The sequence below is a fragment of the Drosophila subpulchrella genome, chromosome 3R, assembly GCF_014743375.2.
Source record: "Drosophila subpulchrella strain 33 F10 #4 breed RU33 chromosome 3R, RU_Dsub_v1.1 Primary Assembly, whole genome shotgun sequence".
Lineage (NCBI taxonomy): Eukaryota > Metazoa > Arthropoda > Insecta > Diptera > Drosophilidae > Drosophila > Drosophila subpulchrella.
The window spans coordinates 6,936,847-6,955,431 of NC_050609.1; the positions used below are offsets into that span (position 1 = coordinate 6,936,847).

General features: G+C 40.1%; 2 protein-coding genes across 2 annotated transcripts; both read left to right on the forward strand.

Annotated features, from left to right (window-relative positions):
• The first annotated feature begins 3,175 nt into the window (after positions 1 to 3,175).
• On the forward strand, positions 3,176 to 4,909 carry LOC119553060 (probable cytochrome P450 6a18). Its single transcript, XM_037863185.1, has 2 exons — positions 3,176 to 4,286; positions 4,342 to 4,909. The coding sequence occupies exons 1-2, from the start codon at positions 3,185 to 3,187 to the stop codon at positions 4,761 to 4,763; spliced, it is 1,524 nt and encodes a 507-aa protein (XP_037719113.1). The 5' UTR covers positions 3,176 to 3,184; the 3' UTR covers positions 4,764 to 4,909.
• Positions 4,910 to 13,805: 8,896 nt separating this feature from the next.
• Positions 13,806 to 15,186, forward strand: LOC119552635 (putative gustatory receptor 98a). The gene is made up of 3 exons (XM_037862322.1): positions 13,806 to 14,622; positions 14,780 to 15,015; positions 15,073 to 15,186. Exons 1-3 carry the CDS (start codon positions 13,806 to 13,808, stop codon positions 15,184 to 15,186), a joined length of 1,167 nt encoding a protein of 388 aa, XP_037718250.1.
• The last annotated feature ends 3,399 nt before the right edge of the window (positions 15,187 to 18,585 follow it).

Consider the following 18,585-nt stretch of genomic DNA (forward strand, 5'->3'; position numbering starts at 1 on the left):
CCTATAGACTTACATACCAATACCTGTATGCATCTGCACAAATGGGCAAACAATCGAGCAGAGAGCTGGCCAAAATGACTTGGCTTAAATTTGATAAGTTCAGTGTGCAAGGTTAAAGTGGAATTTTAACCAACATTTTCGGCAAAATGAGATGTGTAATCCAGTTGGGCAAACAAATATCAAAGTTATTTGCATTTAATTTCTTAAGCATGCAAAGTTAATTAATTACTGGAAGACTTAAAGAGCAACCGACTGGTTGTGCTATAAATGACCCTTGTTGGGGGGCATAACAATAATTTAAGAACTTGCGCTCCAACACACTGGAAAACTCACTTAGCAAAGTAAAAGCATCCGGAGAAGGGAAAAGTGCCGAAGGGAAAGTCAGGGGTGGTGGGTAGATTCTGGATCGAGCTCTACGAAATTCACGGAGAACACTCTGGCATTAATGGCAACTTAAGCTGCCCTAAGATGCAACAATAGCGGGCACATCAAATATAAATGATGCCACCGAAAACAGCTGGCCACGCCCCCAACCCCTTACTAAGAATATATATGCATATAGCCCACAGTTCGTCAGCCGAAATGCAAATGGATGCGAAAATTAACGTGCACTTCAGTGGCATTTCGCCTGCCGCCCCTCGGGCGAAAGTGGAAAAAACAATTTCGGATACAATTTAAGAGGGATTTTGTTTTTGGCTCTTGCTCTTATTATTGTTATTTCCGCTCTGCATGGCTAATGAAGCAAAACGGAAGAGAGCTGGCTAACCCTGAACTCAAAACATCCAGCTGCAATTTTTCGGACAACTTTCTACTGCGGTCGCCTGCTCAAGATACAAAACTGCAATTCAATTGCCCGCCGGGCAGCCAAAGAAAAGCAGTCGAGCACTTTAAGGCAAGTTGGAGTAAAAAAAATGAAATATAAAAAAAACGAGCAAAAAGAAAATTGCTTGCAATAAATTTCGAATTAAATAGAAATTTGCACAGTCAACTACTGTGGATTGGGGCTTTTTGGGTGCGAGAGATACCGAAACCGGAGGGCCAGGCAACACAGCCAGCAAAAAAATGCAAATCTCAACTAATTCTTATAAATTATTTAATAAGAAAAAGTCAAATGATTCATTTTTAAGCTGCACCCTTCATCACCAAAGCTCAGCTGGAGCACAAAACGCTGCGAGGTGGCGGAAAATAAAAAACGAAAAACGACCAAAAGACCAAAACGGCAGCTAGGAAAGCTATAAAAAGTGCAGCAAAGGAGAAAAGTCAGGAAAATGGCAAGAGCTGCAGAAAAAAGAATGGAAGGCTAGATGGGAATACCCTCGCAAACTAAATTGCGAGCTGAAATACCGATTTGCTCTAAGCTCATCCAGGATTCATTTGTAAATTTCAAATGGGAGCTCTTTTATAGTTTTCTTTCATTTCTTAAAGTAGAAATTAAAATATTTATTTTATCTCTTGGAAATGGACTTCAAAAATATAATAATGAAAGAGAATGTTCCAAGAAAGTGAAGTGTTCCAATAATTTTATCACCATGAGTGGGATTTCATTTACAAAGCATGTATAAGTAACAAAAATATGGAACAATGTGTGCACTTTATGATTTTAACATTGATGCCAAAGTTTTTATATTCAAAATGTTTTTTGTGTAAGAATAAAAAATATATTTAAAAATTTTAGGTCATAATATAATATAACATATATGGACGGTCAAAAGATATTTTATTTTAATGGGTAATGAATATAAGGTTTCATGGTTAAGATGAAGACCAACAACTTCAAGACTTTCTTTGCCTTCTTTAAAAATATGTATATTTTGGAAAAGTTTTTAGAAAGTACTTTTCCAGGGTATCGAAACTGCGGTTCCCAAGGTCTCCCGCTATTGCCAAAGTAATTGTACAGTGCTTTTCCGCAAAACGGTGATGATTTACCGTCAAACTGGAAGTGAAGTGATGTTGTCAAAGAGCGGTTCGCTCGCCTGAATTGGCAGCATGTGTCGCCGACAGCCGAGGCGTAAATAAGTTTTCCATGCAGCGAATGGAAAAATGGGGAAAAACGCTGGGAATAGAGCAAAAAGTCCTTTGTTCGATGGCAGTAGTCAATATTAATGTGTCACACGCTTTCCGGGCCAAACAGTCAAAAGAGCAGTTCGTGCGTAAGTGTGAAATAGTGAAAAAGCGAAATGTTGTCCATCGATTAATATTCACGATCTCGCTGGGCACTCAGTCGACCGAGCTGGGGAAAGTCGAAAGTGGAAAGTGAAAAGGCAAAGTCAAGTTCCACGCTGAATTTGGTGCATACAATGGGGCGCTGCGTTTTGCCTTGCCTTTGCTTAGGGGTTTTGCTTACAGAAGTGCGGTAACAAAGAGCCAGAAGAAGTGAAAAAGCATGCTGCGAGCAAAAGCATAGAAGAAATGCTGCTGCCGCTGCTGCAGCCGTGGAAAATGTTGAATGTTGTGCACATGGCAGTTTATTCATGATTTCACATATTTCCAGCCCCGCCCACACCCTCCGCCCACCGCCCTCTATTGTTGGCAAAAAATATTGCCTCTGTGTGTGTGAGCTTTCTAAGGATGAAAAAGTCCCTGCGACACACACACACGCTCGCATTTACATGCTGAAGCCATAGCTTTATGCCCGATTTTGTTTTTCTGCAGTCAGGATTTTTTTTACATTGCTCTTTTGGCTGCACTAAGACAAACTTTTTTCAGCTGCTTCTTTGTAAACTTGCATTTTTATGGTTTTAACATGTTTACTCAAATTCTTGTGTATTTGTCTTGTTGGCGTGGCTGTGACAAATGCTCAAAGCAGCCAGTAGCTAAAAAAGAAAGATCTGAAATATTTCTTTATTATATTTTATAAAATCATTAAACATACATTAATTATATGTTACCAAAGCTTTTTTAACTTTATAATGGGGATGCTTAGTGCTACCCAAGCGATCTGATAAGCCGTTTCTTGTCATCGTACTGTAATAATTACCTAATTGTCTACGTTATCAGAGCATAAGATAAGGTTATGACTTCAGTAAGAGATAATTCAGTTAATCACGCTATAAAATACATTGTATAAAAGGTATATTTTTATACGCTAATTAAAGTTCAAGATTTCAGCGGCCATGTGCCAATCTTTTAAAATCAGTTCACTAGATAGTCCTCGAGTTAGTATTTTGCCATCAGCAGCCTCAGTATGTCGTTGACATACTTCCTCTTTCAAGTAGTGGTCGCCTTACTGGCGATCGTGACCTACTGTCTCCACCGAAAGTTCACTTACTTTAAGCGCCGTGGAATTCCGTATGATACACCCCATCTGATCAGGGGAAACATGGATGGATATAAGAAAACCAAGACCGTTCACCAAATCTACCAGGACTACTACAACAAGTATCGGAACAGCAAGGCTCCTTTTGTGGGATTCTACCTCTTTCAAAAGCCTGCCGCGTTTATTATAGATCTGGAGCTGGCTAAGCAAATACTGATAAAGAACTTTTCCAATTTCTCCGACAAGGGATTGTACTACAATGAAAAAGATGATCCCATGTCAGCGCATCTTTTTAACCTAGATGGTCCGCAGTGGCGCTTGCTGAGGAGCAAATTATCCCCGACTTTCACATCTGGTAAAATGAAGTTCATGTATCCGACGGTTGTGTCTGTGGCTGAAGAATTTATGGCTGTGATGCATGAGAAGGTATCCGAAAACTCTGTACTGGATGTTCGGGATCTGGTGGCCAGGTTCACAGTGGATGTCATCGGAACCTGCGCCTTTGGCATCCAGTGCAACAGTCTGCGTGATGAGAGGGCCGAGTTTTTGCATTTCGGGCGGCGGGCTTTATTGGATGCGCGACATGGTAAGCTCTTGACTGTCCTTATGCTGAGCTATCCCAGTTTGGGCAGACGATTGGGTCTCCAGCAAAATGCCATTCATATCCAGAACTTCTACCACAGAATAGTCAAAGAGACTGTCAGGTTACGCGAAAAGGAGAATATCAAAAGGAATGATTTCATGGACATGCTTATTGCCTTGAAAAACCAAAAGGAAATGACTCTTGATAATGGCGAGGTAGTCAAAGGTTTGACTATGGAGGAAGTAGTTGCCCAATCCTTTGTGTTCTTCATTGCTGGCTTCGATACCTCATCCTCCACAATGGGATTTGCGCTCTACGAAATGGCTAAAAATCAGGAAATACAGGACAAAGTTAGGGCCGAGTTGGAGGAGGTTTTGCAGAGTCATGATCATAAGCTTACCTACGAATGCATCCAAGATCTTAAGTACCTCAATCAGGTTATAAATGGTAGGTGGAATAAATAATATTTTAAATCCCAACTGATCATATAATATCATTTTAGAAACCCTTCGCCATTATACCATTATACCAAATGTGGATCGAGTGGCTGCCAAGCGTTTTGTAGTCCCTGGAAACCCAAAATTTGTCATTGAAGCTGGACAGTCGGTCATCATTCCCTCCACGGCCATCCATCGCGATCCCATCATCTATCCCGAACCCAATGAATTCCGTCCCGAGCGATTCTCTCCAGAGGAATCCGCAAATCGTCCTTCAGTCGCCTGGCTGCCTTTTGGAGAAGGTCCTCGGAACTGTATTGGCCAAAGGTTTGGACAGATGCAGGCTCGCACTGGACTAGCTCTGCTTATCAAGAACTTCAGGTTCTCCACATGCTCAAAAACCGATGATCCCCTCATCTTCAATACGAATTCTGCTGTTCTACTTGGACTAAAAGGCGGAATTCATCTAAAGTTGGAGGCCCTCTAAAAGAAATGTTTTAAAAAAGTAAATTCCCGACTAAAAAAGCTATGATAAATATATTAAGTCTTCAAAAAATATTAAAAGAATTAACCATTTCTATTCAGATTATTGTTATACTTATTCATTTGGTTTACATAAACTGAAAATGTAATCAGCAGGCTATTAAGTTTTTAAATTTATCTAAAGGATTGAAAAAGCAAAGAAAATATTTATTGAAATTATACGAAAATACATTTCATTAAAATCATGCATTATTTTCCATGATATTATTTTCCTTATTATTTTCGTTTTTCGTTTTTCGTTTCATTTCACCAAAGATCCATAGATTGAACTATTCATGAAGCGACCCGTTGGCATTGCATATGCTGATAACATTTTTAGCCTTATTGCTGGGCTCAGCATTTACCAATTACCGGCAGGAAAGGGCCTCCAAGCCAGTTCACTCCACACTCCCCAATCCACGCCCATTTGGCTCTGGCTGGGCTTAGTTCAGGCCCGCATGTATTAATTCTAATTAAATTTGTTATTCAAAACGAAACTCGGGCACGTCCTTGCTAGCCATTTTGCAAGTGTTAACCTTTTTCCCGGCCATCCGCTGCCCAGGACTACGTTAAGCCTTCGAAAATGGACCAGTCGTCGGATTGGCGACGATTTGCACGCCGAAAGTAGAAGTCGGATGGATATGGATGGAAGGATGTAAGGTTGGTGGGAAGGAAGGCGCTTCAACCTTGACATTTTTGCTGCCCGTTTCTGTTTTCATTACACTAATGAAGTCATGCGCCACGGTGCGGTATGTAGGCATACCCATTTGCTATATGGCAGGGTAGTATGGCAGTATGGCGACCAGTTTTGGGGTCCAGATCCGGCCAAACGACTGACAGACACATAAAAAAGGTGAACTCGTGTGAGTTGGTCCGCATTTGTGTGCCTACGCCTGTATTTAGCCATGCCAGATGCGCCTCATTACCCCATTTTATTGTGCCTAGGCTGAGTGATGCCAAGGCAGTGCCAGCGCTGTCAAAGCCCTACACTCTGGCACATAATTAATGCAAAATGCAAACGTATTCATGGCACTCGCATAACGCATACGCCGTGTGGCAATAAGGGACTTTAAAGCTTTAAGAGCGTAGTTACGTGGCGACACAAGTCAAGAAATTTACAATGATTTACCTGAGAGCTAAGGAGATTTAAGATCTAAAACTTTAAACATAAAGGTGTCTAAGAGTATGCAACAATATATTAATAAAACAAAAGATTAACGGATATATTCCAAAATACGACGTATTTTAAAATGATCGTTTTTCCATATTTTTATGTTAACAACAATCTATAGTTAAAATATTGCAAAAAATAAATTAATGTAAACAGCCAGAAACAGTTAAAAATTAAAATTAATTTGAAAAGGAATCTTACAACAATAATATTCAGAGTGCAAAAATAATATTGACCAGCTTGCTTTAGTTCATTAAAGAGAGTTTTACATATTCCCTTATTTTATACGCTTTATAACTAGGCCTCTTTCCAAGGCCTATGATAAAACTAAAGCTTTAACGCTCTGAACATCGCTAACTGCACAAGTCAAGTTGGCTGGCAACGCTAAATTGTAAGACGACAGAAATATTTCAACAGGAATTTACGACGCGAGCACACTAAATGCTCATTTAGTTTGCACTTTTATTTAGAAACTTCTTTTGCACGTTTGCCAAATTGTCTGCGGTGGCCAAAAGCCGCCGGCAAGAAGGCTGAGAAACAACAACACCGATGGAATTTCTGTGTGTGTGGCAAAGTGCAATAATAATGAAGGCAGGAGGCGTAAATTTCGCTTTGGCTGCAAGGGCGAGTGGAGAAAAATGGTCTGACTGCAACGAACTGGGCACCCCATGGTGGCAATGGGATCTGGATCCTGTGGCTGCAGCACCAGCCACCTGAACAACCCACTCACCTGGATACAGGTGAGCCATGTTGTCAGCGGAAGGTAGCTACAAATTCTCGTTGCAAAAGCTTTTAGTGAATTTATGGCAAGGAAATTCCTTTCGCTCCTGCTCGAAAAAGCAGGCTGCACTGGTCGCTCGGTCGTTTGTTTATGTCTTGGTCCTCAGAACCAGACCCGAAGCCCCCAACTTGAAACTCCCAAACTCTCTGCTCTCAACCACCAACTCCAAATTGGAGGCTGTCGGCCTTACAGCCCTTGGCATGTGTACAAACGGCTTTATAAACTCCTCATTTTGACTGTGATTCTGGGCATAATGCACTACCCAACTTGGATTCGCACTCGTAGGGCCTCAGAAGCAGCGGCACGAGTGCCTAATGAGCCCCAACAAAGGCGTGCTGCGCAATTTTCGCAATTGAAAGCCAAAACTTTGACATGGCAAGGCCAAAACTGGCTGAAAAGGCAGAAAGCTGGCAGCACGCACAATTAATTTGCAAGGAGCTCACGCACTTCCCGCACTTTCACTTGCAAAACAATTTGCCATATGCATTTCCACAAATTTGCGAGACTTCTTTGCTGCTTTCTCCTATTTTGTGTATTTTTTCTTTTCTGGCAGCTGTACTCGTATCAATTACCTGGCCATGTTTTGCAAATTGCCAACAACCTTGAAGTGTTGAGCTCCGCACCTCCCACTCCCACTCCCGAGCCCCTCGCCCACCAGGCAGTCTGCATCCTGTTTCATTTCTCCTTGGCCAAAAGTTGATTCAAGTTTATTCAAAAACAAATTTAACTTTTAAGTCATCAGCGAGAAGCGGCGAAAAGTGGGAGATATGGCTCCCAGCCAGCTGCCATATGATGCAGTCCTAGGTGAGTCTTACACGGAAAGAAATAGGGGCTACATTATATGAATAAAATTAGGATTTTTTGAGTGACCTTTAATTTTGATTATATTTTGTTCTCAAATCGCATTGCCTTTACTCTAATCATTTTTTTAAAAGCACCCAAGTTACATAAGAAAAATTCTCAGTATACAAATTGTATAAGTTTGTATTAACTTAATAGTAATAAAATCCCCATATGTAAGTACCAAAAATTCAGAAATTGTTATAATTTAGTTAGTAATACAAATATATTTAACTTATTGTATGGATCGAAATTCTATTTTTTAAAACGTATGGAACCATTTTTAGATGTAGCTCCAATAAAAGTAGGTTTAGGCTATAATGGTTGTAATAACTTTTAAGAAACCATATGGAAATGATTATCTTTTTGTAATTAAGCAAGTATTTATTTTACGGAAGTATTATTCAGAAAATATATTTTTCCTAGTGTAAAATTTTGAACTCCTCTCAGGAATGTACCGCGCAGATTATTCTGATAGTTTTTTCTTTCAGTCCTATCAAGAGCGGTAGCAGCTTCTTTATTATTTTCCTTTCGTGGAATATTTTATTGTGAAAATTACGTTAGCCTGCATATGCAGGGTGGAAGGGAATGGTGAAGGGTATTGGGGAATGGAGGGGCTTATGCATCTGCATCTTTATTCTGTCTGCCATTGTTTAACTGGAGGTCTTCGCTTTCGCTCTTCTGCAGGCCCGTCAGCGAACCGAATTCCCAACAGTATTTGCATTCAACTTAATTGCGTTTTAAGTAGATTTGTGGTGAAATGTGTTTGTACGGATGCGATTGTCAGACTGCATATACATAGTATATATGGCATGACCATGGTGGGGTTGCACTATAGCATTCAGCTTTTCTTACACACATGTTCTTGAAAATATGTGTGGAGGGCTTTAAGTTAAATACAGGCATTCCCGCACATGGTTACATAAAATATAGATGGAAAAATATTTAATGGAATTATTTCACCGATTGCAAAAAGCAGATATTATTTCAGCAGGGAAAATACCGAAACATTACAGTACTTAAAGCAGATGGTGATGGTGCAATTATTTTCAGTCCGTAGATACTGTTCTGCGTGCGACCAAAATAATTAGGTTCGATTTCGATTCCGATTTCGATTTCACATCCATAACAACCTTGAACGGCGGGAATTCGCTGTCAGCATTTCTGCATTATGGCATAAAATCCCTAAACCGACATTATTTTAACACAAAAATCTGTGCAGCTGTCTGAGCCGAGCTCGTATTCTTTATTTTATTTTCTCTTTTTGCACCGGTACACGTGTCAAACTAATTTCACATTTTGTTGCCTTTTATTCGCTGGCGCATTTGTGTCACCTGCCGAGCTGCACCACGCCCACTTCCATTCGCGAATCCGCCCCCGCCCCCACAATGTGCTGTTGGCGCATTGAAATTCATAAAATATTTGCACAGCGAAATAGGCTACGAAGGCTGAGGCTTGGGGCGGAGTATTATGTGTCAAGCACGTTTGAATTCAAATTCAAATATTTGCCAGAGTCGACAAACAAATAAGCGCAAATATGGTAAACAGCAATAAGCAGCTATGGCGAAAGCAAAAGCTGAGCAGAAGCCCGTGTTCATCGGATTGTGAGTCCTTGTGCGAGGACTCCGAATTGCGACTCCCAACTCCTAGTACCTGTGCATGCAAAAATTGTTAGCACCCGAACATATACATAATGCTGTCACCTTGGCAGTCATCTGAGCCGTTTGTTGTCTCACAGTGTCTCAGTCTTAATTTTGTACGCATTGGTAAATATTCAATGGCCGGCCCATAAAGCTCTTCATGTGTAAAACAGACAGCAGAAAAAAGAATCGGCTTAAGGACTCTGCTTGTCCTTGGCCTCCAAAACAAGGAGGACAATCGATGAAAACCCAGAGCCAGCAACTCCTAAGCTGACTAATCCCGTCTGCGTAAATTGCCTCCTCTTTGTAATGCCAAATCAAGCAAAGTCTACAAGCTCAGTAACTATGAATATATAAATGCGGCTCATTTTGGGTATTAAACAATAAAAGATTCTTAGAATTCTTTTTATATTCAGACAAATGATATTAATGTCACAAAAAATATTAAATATTTATTTTTGGTAACTTTTAATTATATTTCTATCTAATGAATTGCAATTTTACAAACTTAATTTCAATATATCAAAAACTTTAGGGTGACCATGCCACAAAGAAAGTCAAAATTCACAATTTTGATTTTATGTGATTTTCTAATAGGAATTAACTGAATAGGAATTTTTAGAAAGTCAAATTCTTAAATAAAATTTCCCCAGTTACCGAGGACAATTCTATAATATTCTATGTCTATTGTATTAGAAAGATACGTAAAAAAATTTCTTTTAAGCTGGCACTAAATCTCTTTAAGAAATGTGAATGAATTAGAGATGAAAAGGGAAAGAGGAGCAACGACTTGTCAATGAATCGATTATGATTTGTGGCGAAAGTATAGCACACTTATGTGGATATTATGTGGGAATATATTTCAGCGCGAATTTGCACATTCGCAGTGCCAAAGAATGCGCCGAGGGACAATAAATCTTCGATTGTTTGCCCCAAAGAGACCAAAGGATGTGTGTCCTTGCCTGTGTGTGGGTGTGTATCTGGATGTGAGCCCGGGGCAGGACATCCATTTTGGCCATTTTTCGCCATTTCGGGTTTCGTTCGCCACATTTGCTGGCCTAATTGCGCCGTCTGCCAGCCAGCCAGCAAAATAAAAAGCGCAAAAAGCGAAAGGCAAACACGCAAATAGAGAGCTGTCATTACGCTTCATATCCCCACCAAGTCCTCACTACTCTGATAATTGTCCCAGTGACCTTTGCGAAGGCAAATATGCGATCAAATAACAAGTGAGTTTTCAGTTTGATATCAATGAACTACGTATTCCCCCGCCTCGTTTAACCTTGCCAATTATAGTGAAAAATAGAGCCAAGCATTCCCACGTCTGCGATGGAATGGGACAGAGAGAAATAGGAGAAAAATAAGCGAATTCGGCAATAAATAGCTATAGCCATGGAGAAAATATATTTTTAGTTGTCTCGGTCAGTGCGGGGTCCTGTCCGATTTGGGGCTCCAAGTCCGAAGACTGCAGGCGACTTCGACTCGCTGCCAAGACAAGATAAATGATGTTTCCAAACTAACACACACGAACAGTTGAGGGTGAAATAATAGTAAGGAAATTGAGAATTTTTGGAAAAAATAGGAAATTATAACTTTATTTAATTTGGAATTGTTAAAAGAAATTTCATTAAAAAAATGCAAGATTAAAAATCGGAGTTTTTAAATCTTATTTAAATATGTCTAAAAGTATGCAATGAAAAATATTACAATCTCTTTTGGATGGAAACCTATGTACTTCTGGGCATAACATAAATTGTTGCATACTTTTAGAAACTTTGGACCCTCATATGAAAATATTTTCCCACCTCTTAACTTATTATTTTGGCCCCATCTGTGTGTGTTGTTATCACTTAGCTGGCCATGTTAGCTGCCATCTCACTGACTTTTTGCAATTGTCTGGCCGGGGATTGTCAGGACTTTTGACTTCTCCATGCTTTTTTCGCTGGCACCACAACCACTCATTTTTTCATTTCCCCATCCATCTCTCATAATGATTTCGTTGTGAGAAATGCAATTATTTTTGATTGTAGTTTAAGGTGCCATGTTTGCATTGCTCGCCAAATGCCGCACATTTATCACACTTCCTGCGGGGGACATTTTTGCAAGTCAACGGAGAGAAAGCGACATGGAATTTATTGAGCCAGTCTGGGGCCATATATCAGGCGCAGCATTTGTCAGCCACTCCCTGCCGATGGCTCTAAACTGAATTGAACTTTGTTCTTATTGATTTTCAGCAGCAGCACCAGCGACATCGTTCTCTTTTTTCCCTTCCGGTTCTGCTCTTTCTGTGTGATGCGTGTTGTAATTTCGGCAATTTTAATGCCATTAAAAGCAGCCTAGCAGCCCAAAAAGTTGCAAATGATGTGCGAAGGATGGAAATGTTGCGAGCATTGTTCGTATTTATGCAATTTGTGGCAGCTGCTCGAACAACCGCAGCTACAAGACTCATGTAGAGCAAACTCACACCATTCGGCGTTCCGGAACCACCACACCACACCACACAAGCAACCACAACAACAATTACAACAAGAATGCTACGGAATTTTCAATTAAATTGCAAAATCAATTTTCAGCAAATTAGCATATTTATATTTGCATATTTTTAATGGGCTGGTGAAAAAGGTTGCGCCCAGGTCACAACAGGTGCGAAAAGGGAAATTGTGCCAAATTAAAATCAGATAACACGGAATGACTTACATTAGAGGAGCCCCACATATGATGAGTTCACGGAGTCGGGGTTCGGGTTCCCAGTCGTCACCAGCATCTGTGCCAGAGGCGCGTGTCTGATGTTCAGAAATCAGTATTAGACATGCTTATACGAAACCAGAGTTCTCCCAGTAACCAGCCTTCTTGAACAACTTGAAACCGCTCACCACATTTCCGGGAAACTCAAAGTCAGCAGTCCTTGCGGCCACGCGCAGGGCACTTAGTAATACCAGTGCCTATGGCATATCATAACCATATAGAGGCCTCATCCTACGCCAAGAATACCGATAATTACATTTAGCAACTGCTGCTTGCGAATTATTCGGATTGGGGAGGTCGAATAATATCTAGAAACCAGGAACTCATTGAAGAAAAAGAAAACGAATCACTAATAAATGTACTTGAAGGTTTGAATATTTAATCATTTTTAAAAATGGAACTGAACTTTATTGTATTTAGAAGGATTATTAAAAGGATCTTAATCTATTTTATATTTATTTTAGGAACAGTTGAAATAGGTTCCAATTGTTAGGAAAAAAAACTGAAATGTAATTGATAATATTCAAGTTATATACTTAACCATATAATTTAATACCCCAAAACTTTTGCACCGCCCCGGCAGTTAAGCAACTCCCGTTCACATATATGTACATTTTAATTTATTTATACACGTTTTTACCCCCAAACGTCGAAATTGTTTCTCCCCCAACTCATTGCACATGTGTGGCCACAATTTTGGTATACAAATTACAAAATTATACAAATCAACGCCGCACAATTGCTTCAATTGAACCCAGACCAGAGGCCTTAGCTTCAAGGACCCAAGATGGTGTTTCTCATATGCGACCCTACTGTATATACCTCCAAAATTCCTGACATAGATGGTGTGGCTGCCAGAGATTAGAGTCACTCCAGACGAACAATCAAAGACAAAGCGCCCTCGACACCTGTGCAGAATTATGAAGCCCACTTGCAGACAGAAGGGAATCGCGGCTGGATCAATCGCAGGGGTTGGGTTTTAAGTGGTGGTTGGGTGGTTTTTGGGTGGCAAGGGCGAGGCAATTAAGTCATTACTTCTTACACAAACACATACTGATATTTCCCGCCAAAGGCGTTCGTTCTGCAGGTGTTTTACAAGTGTGCAAACAAAGTGCCACGGTGGTTGCATAATAACCAGTAAAGCGGATGTAAGTGTCTGCCTTCTGTGAAAACTGGCTTCGTTTGCGTGGTTGTATGTACATTTCCCTCCCATCTCCCCACTTTTCCGTTTGTTTGCCAGTCTTCGTTGTGGTTGCAATAAAGGCATGCAAATTTATGTGTGCCCCCCTGCCACGCCCCCTTGCCATATTTTTGATAAGCAATTTTCATCGCCCCTAAGAGCTGAATGTGTGCATGAGTGGTGGTGAAATGAAATTAACAAATCATTTCACTTATGGGCACTGGGGCATCTGCTTCCACTTAGCTCCGGCATCACTTTGATGCTAATTTGAATGGGAAATGTGTCATTTCGGGTGATTACAAAGGATCTTATCAGCACACAGGCAGGCTCAGTTGGAGACGAAAAATTAAAACATTTTTCATAAATGGAAAAAGATTTTAGAAACATATTTGAGACACTCTGTACAATATATGGCTTCTGAAAAAGTTGGACGGAATTTATAAAAATATTACGTATTCCTATCAAGGGTAAAACTTAAGAAATGAAAAATGTAGGTAAAATATAAAACTGATGGTTTAAGGTAAACATTAAAGATTGATTAAAAAGAACACTTCTAAACACTTCCACAAATACTCAAATGGATTTCCACTATCAGATAATGGCAATTAGCCAAATGAAAAACCCATAGAGGACGCATTCTGAAAAGTTCAGTCATGGGTCAAAAGTGCGGAGAACTACACGCTGCTTCAATGCGTCGCATGCGTCGCGTGATGAAGTGCATGGGAATGCTTCCGATTTGTCAGAACCTGTTCGCAAAAGTGTTTTGCAATGTGGTCCTTGTGATCACAGTGGGATTCTCGAGTTGCTGGCGATTTAGCTTTGACTACGACTTCGACTACGATTTCTTGAATGACCATTTCTCCAGCACCATCGATCTGACCAACTTTGGTGCCCTAGTGGCGAGTCATTTCATCATTGTGATGGAACTTTTGTGGGGAAATCGTAGCCGGGATGTGGATAGTCAATTGCAGGAAATACATTTCCAGATGATTGCACACCTGGGCACTCCTGTCAATACGGTGCGAATTCGTGGCTACTGCAATGCCATCTACGGGTCCCTAATCATCCGATGGCTGATATTCTGTCTGATGACTGTACACAACAATCGCGCTCTAACCTACTATGCACTCTATTCGGAAATAGTTTTGATGGCTCGCTTCTCCGAGTTTACTTTGTACTGTGCCGTGATTTTATTCCTGTATCACGAACTCGTCCTTGGAGCTTCGAATGTTGTAAAAGAATTGGAGAAAACTCGGTTCGAACTGTGGTCCATTCGCCTTTTGTCGTTGGAGAAGTTGCCCAAGTTGCAAAGAATCCATTGTTCATTGTGGCAATCCATTAGATGTCTGGAGCGCTACTTCCAGCTGAGCCTAATCACTCTGCTCATGAAGTTCTTTATAGACATATCGGCTCTGCCCTACTGGCTCTACCTCAGCAAAATACAGCACACAGAAGTGTCTATACAACACTGTTAGTAAATAAATAGATATGTTGACACTGCGTAGCAAGTAAAAAATAAAATTATTTTAAAGAATTTTCTTCGAAGATAATGAATCTACACAAATACATAACTCCTTCTATCATTAATAAATAACTTTCTCTAAATTTCTATACACTTTCCTCCCAGATGTGGCCCTTGATGAGGTTATTAAAATCCTAGAAATTGTAGTGCCCTGCTATATCTGCACACAGTGTGAGGCGATGCAGCGAAAATTACGATCGATGTTTTACACAATCACTACAGATCGACGTAATGGTCAGCTTAATGCGGCTCTAAGAAGGCTCAATCTTCAACTGAGTCAGGAGAAATGCCAGTTTAGTGCAGGAGGATTGGTGGATATCAACACAGAAATGCTCGGAAAGGTGGGCTGAAATATATCTTGCTTAAAAAAATTAATACACCACTTCTATACTACGTAGTTCATTTTTGGAACGATCAGCTATATAGTGGTCTGCATCCAATTTAGCATCAACCTCAGGGCCAGCAACTCCAGCAAACTTGCATCAAGCTCGACACCCAGTGCCCATATTTAACAACCCCTTGGAATCGAGTATTGTTGGGCAGTCTAGTCGCGTGCTTATTAAATTAAAGTCTATTAACCTAATTAGCAAATTTGATGTCTGCCCGTGCATAATCAAAAAAGGAAAAAGGACAACGGGCAATCAAAACAGCAGCTAGCAACAGTAGCTGGCTTAAAGTCTTCTTTACATAATTATTCATGCTTAGAAATTCTATTAAAAACTTTTGCCATCGGCCACTGACCGTTCACGCAGGACTAAGGACTCAGGGAGGTCCTGGGGATACTTGGGCTCATGTTTTGGGTTCGTTTGCCACGCATGGCCAATCTGTCAGGGGTCCATGTGTAGGCGATTGAGTATGTGAGTACACTCATAGAATTATCTATTTTTTAAAGAAAGTATACAAAAAGGTCTTGCCTAAGGCTTCAAAATCAGCGGTAATACTTGTGAAAATTGTTTAACTTTAAAACAATTAATTAATTAAAGTCACTAGAAGGAATTCTGTATACCTGTATACATGTTTAAGTTTCTTGGGCAAATTATTTCTGAATAAATGTTCATTATTATAAATCCAATTTAAATTCTTGATTTTAAACCAAAAAATGCATGACAGTGTGTTAAATAACAATCAATATCCTGCCTTACACATTGAATTAAGCCTCCTAGGAACTACTTACCAATATGCTCAATTTAAATATATTTTGCTTTTCAGTGCTCTGAAGTATTTACAGGAAATAAACATTTTAGAGTGTAGGGATGTGTGCCTCCTTGAAGTTTGCCACTCGTCCCATTGTGCCACGCATAGATTCGTGGGCAAGTGAGCATGCATAGTACGCCGCCTTTCTTCATATATTCGCACGAGTAGGCTCTAAGTCTGGTCGCATAAAAATCTCCAACGGCCGATGATAAATCGAACTGATTTGAGTGGATGTGGGGGAAGATGCCAAGTCGAACATAATCGTGCCTCAGGTCATGCGGCAAATCTCAAACTTGTAGGGCACTTCATTAATCAAGATGAAGATTTTCATTTCTGCCTGGTTTAAAATTCCGCAAAAGCAAAATCCTCCAGAGTCCGTTGGAAAAGTGAAGGATCCAATAAACTGCAACTGTTTGCTGTCATATGCGACATGACAATGCTCTTCGTTATTGACTACGGATCCTAACGAGCTATCCTCTGACACTTGACACATTGGGTATCAGGGCAACTTCTGAACCGGCTTGAAGATTTCCATTCATTGGCACTGCTTTTATCACCAGGTGCACACAAAGGAAAATATTTTCTAAACCAAAAACACTTAGTTATTCACTTTGAAGTGAGCTTTATCGTAAAATATCGACCTATTATTGTGCAAGTTTTGTATTATTTAAAAATATAAGAAATATCTTATTTGAAATAAGATGCGCATAATAATTTGAATATATTTCTAGATTTACCTATTTTTTCTTAGTGCGTTTCTAGTCTAAAAGTGTTAGGGAGAGTGTAGTCATTTAGGATTTTCTTTTCACTCATCGACGAAAGCTTAAAGAAGCCGGCAGCTGCAGCTGCAATGGCTTAGAGCCACCTGAAAACGTTTTTGTTACCCAATTCCAGGTATTTTTCCTTCACGAAGTCAGCTTATGTGTTGACACTAATTAATGCTCAAGAACTTCCGCCCCCAAGCCTTCGTTGAATGGGAGGGATTTCCAATGGCAAATGTTCGTGTGCCGTTGCCGCAACACTTTGGTAGACCCAATGGCAAATAATAAAAGGCAACTCATAATCGTCTCATAAAAATCAGATGTGCTCACGCACATTAATGCATATAGACGCCCAATGGCAGTATCCCAGTGCCATGAGTTCTTTGACATAGACAATGGCAGTCCTATTACCACGTTTATGCGAGAAATATTTTGAGTACATATTTAACAAGTTCAGGACCATTTCGCAAAACATATGTCTTAAATTATATAAAATATTGTAGGACTTAAAATACAAACTATAGAGTCATCTAGTACATTTAGTCGTCTTTTAGAATATAAGGTTGTTGTAAGAGTTGCCAACCAGAAAGTTTAGCTCCTTCTCCTTAATATAAAGTATATCCCAATAAATTAATTGTACATCTTAAATTAGGCGCAGCTATTCAGCTAAGAGTTGCCACATTGTACTTTGAGTCTCATTGAAGAATATCAGGATATTGTAAGAGTTGCCACCTAATACTTTGAGTATCATTTCAAGATGTTGTTGGTTTTATTTCATGATAAAAACCAGAAGGAATATAAATCTATGATTTTAGCTGTAAGCAAGCTTCCCATAAACGCAGTATGTACTTGCTTCTTGGCAGTGACAGACATGAGAGTGGAACACAACCGAAACACACACTTTCGCACACTTGCCGGGGGGACTTTTATAGCGACACGTAGTCAGGCACGTTTTGAAGTGCAGGAAGCTCTATCATAGACAGAAACGAGCATCTCTGTGTGCGTGCGCTTGGGTCTGTGTGTGTGTAGTTATTACTTTTATGAAGCATGTGATTACATTTTATTTTTAATGCTTTTAGTAAAATGAGGTTAGTACACACTTGGTTAGCGACAAATTACATTCCTTTTTTTTTTCATCTTTTCTACTGCCATTCTACTCTTAGTAGAACGCGAATTTTTGGTTGCTTTTTGGCCTGGATTTTGTAATCTTCGGCAGCAACAATATTTGCACTCGCTAATTGTTGTTGTCATTGGGAATGGGGCAGTGGATAGTGGATAGTGCTTAAACCATCAACCATCGGTTGCATTAAACATGTGCACAATTAACTTCCGCTTCCGGTTATGATTGAACCCGGCCATATTTGAGCCGGCCACGCACACACACAAGGATATACAGGACATTCAGGACCGATAAGCCAGGCAATAAACACAGGCACACACTCACACACTCCTGACCGTTAATGTGCAGTGGCTGCAGTTAACTGTTTGCATATTAACGACAAATAACCCACAATCTCGCAACCTTGCAGCAGTATTATGCATCGATGGGCGAGCACGCTGAGTGAGCGATAAGCACTAGATAATATTCAGGTCCTGCCATTGCATAGGATCCATTCCTTAATGGTTCGGCGGCAGAGCTTTAATTTAAGGCAGCCGTGATATTGCATGGGGTGTTGCCTCTGGCGTTGTTTACACACTGGACATTGCAGGCGGTCGTTTGGGTTTGAGGTCAAAGGATAATAGGCAGGGTCTTCGGTTACTCTTGAGTGCCACAACATCTGCTGGGCATTTGCAAACCAAATTGGCCCAGAACCAGCAAAGGCCGCGATGTGCCACATTCCAATTTACTACATAGGCAAGCAACGGAATAGGTCATAATAGCATAATCAGATTTTGAAATTTAAACAGGGTTTAAAGTGAACCAAAAATAATAATATTGTAACATGATAAAGAAGC

What these genes read in the sequence shown, in the direction of transcription:
- LOC119553060 (XM_037863185.1), top strand. Translation starts at nt 3,185, where the DNA reads ATGTCGTTGACATACTTCCTCTTTCAAGTAGTGGTCGCCTTACTGGCG. An exon ending in CCTCAATCAGGTTATAAATG is followed by an intron (nt 4,287 to 4,341) that starts GTAGGTGGAATA and finishes ATATCATTTTAG; the next exon opens with AAACCCTTCGCCATTATACC.
- LOC119552635 (XM_037862322.1), top strand. Translation starts at nt 13,806, where the DNA reads ATGGGTCAAAAGTGCGGAGAACTACACGCTGCTTCAATGCGTCGCATG. An exon ending in AGAAGTGTCTATACAACACT is followed by an intron (nt 14,623 to 14,779) that starts GTTAGTAAATAA and finishes CTTTCCTCCCAG; the next exon opens with ATGTGGCCCTTGATGAGGTT. An exon ending in ACACAGAAATGCTCGGAAAG is followed by an intron (nt 15,016 to 15,072) that starts GTGGGCTGAAAT and finishes TATACTACGTAG; the next exon opens with TTCATTTTTGGAACGATCAG.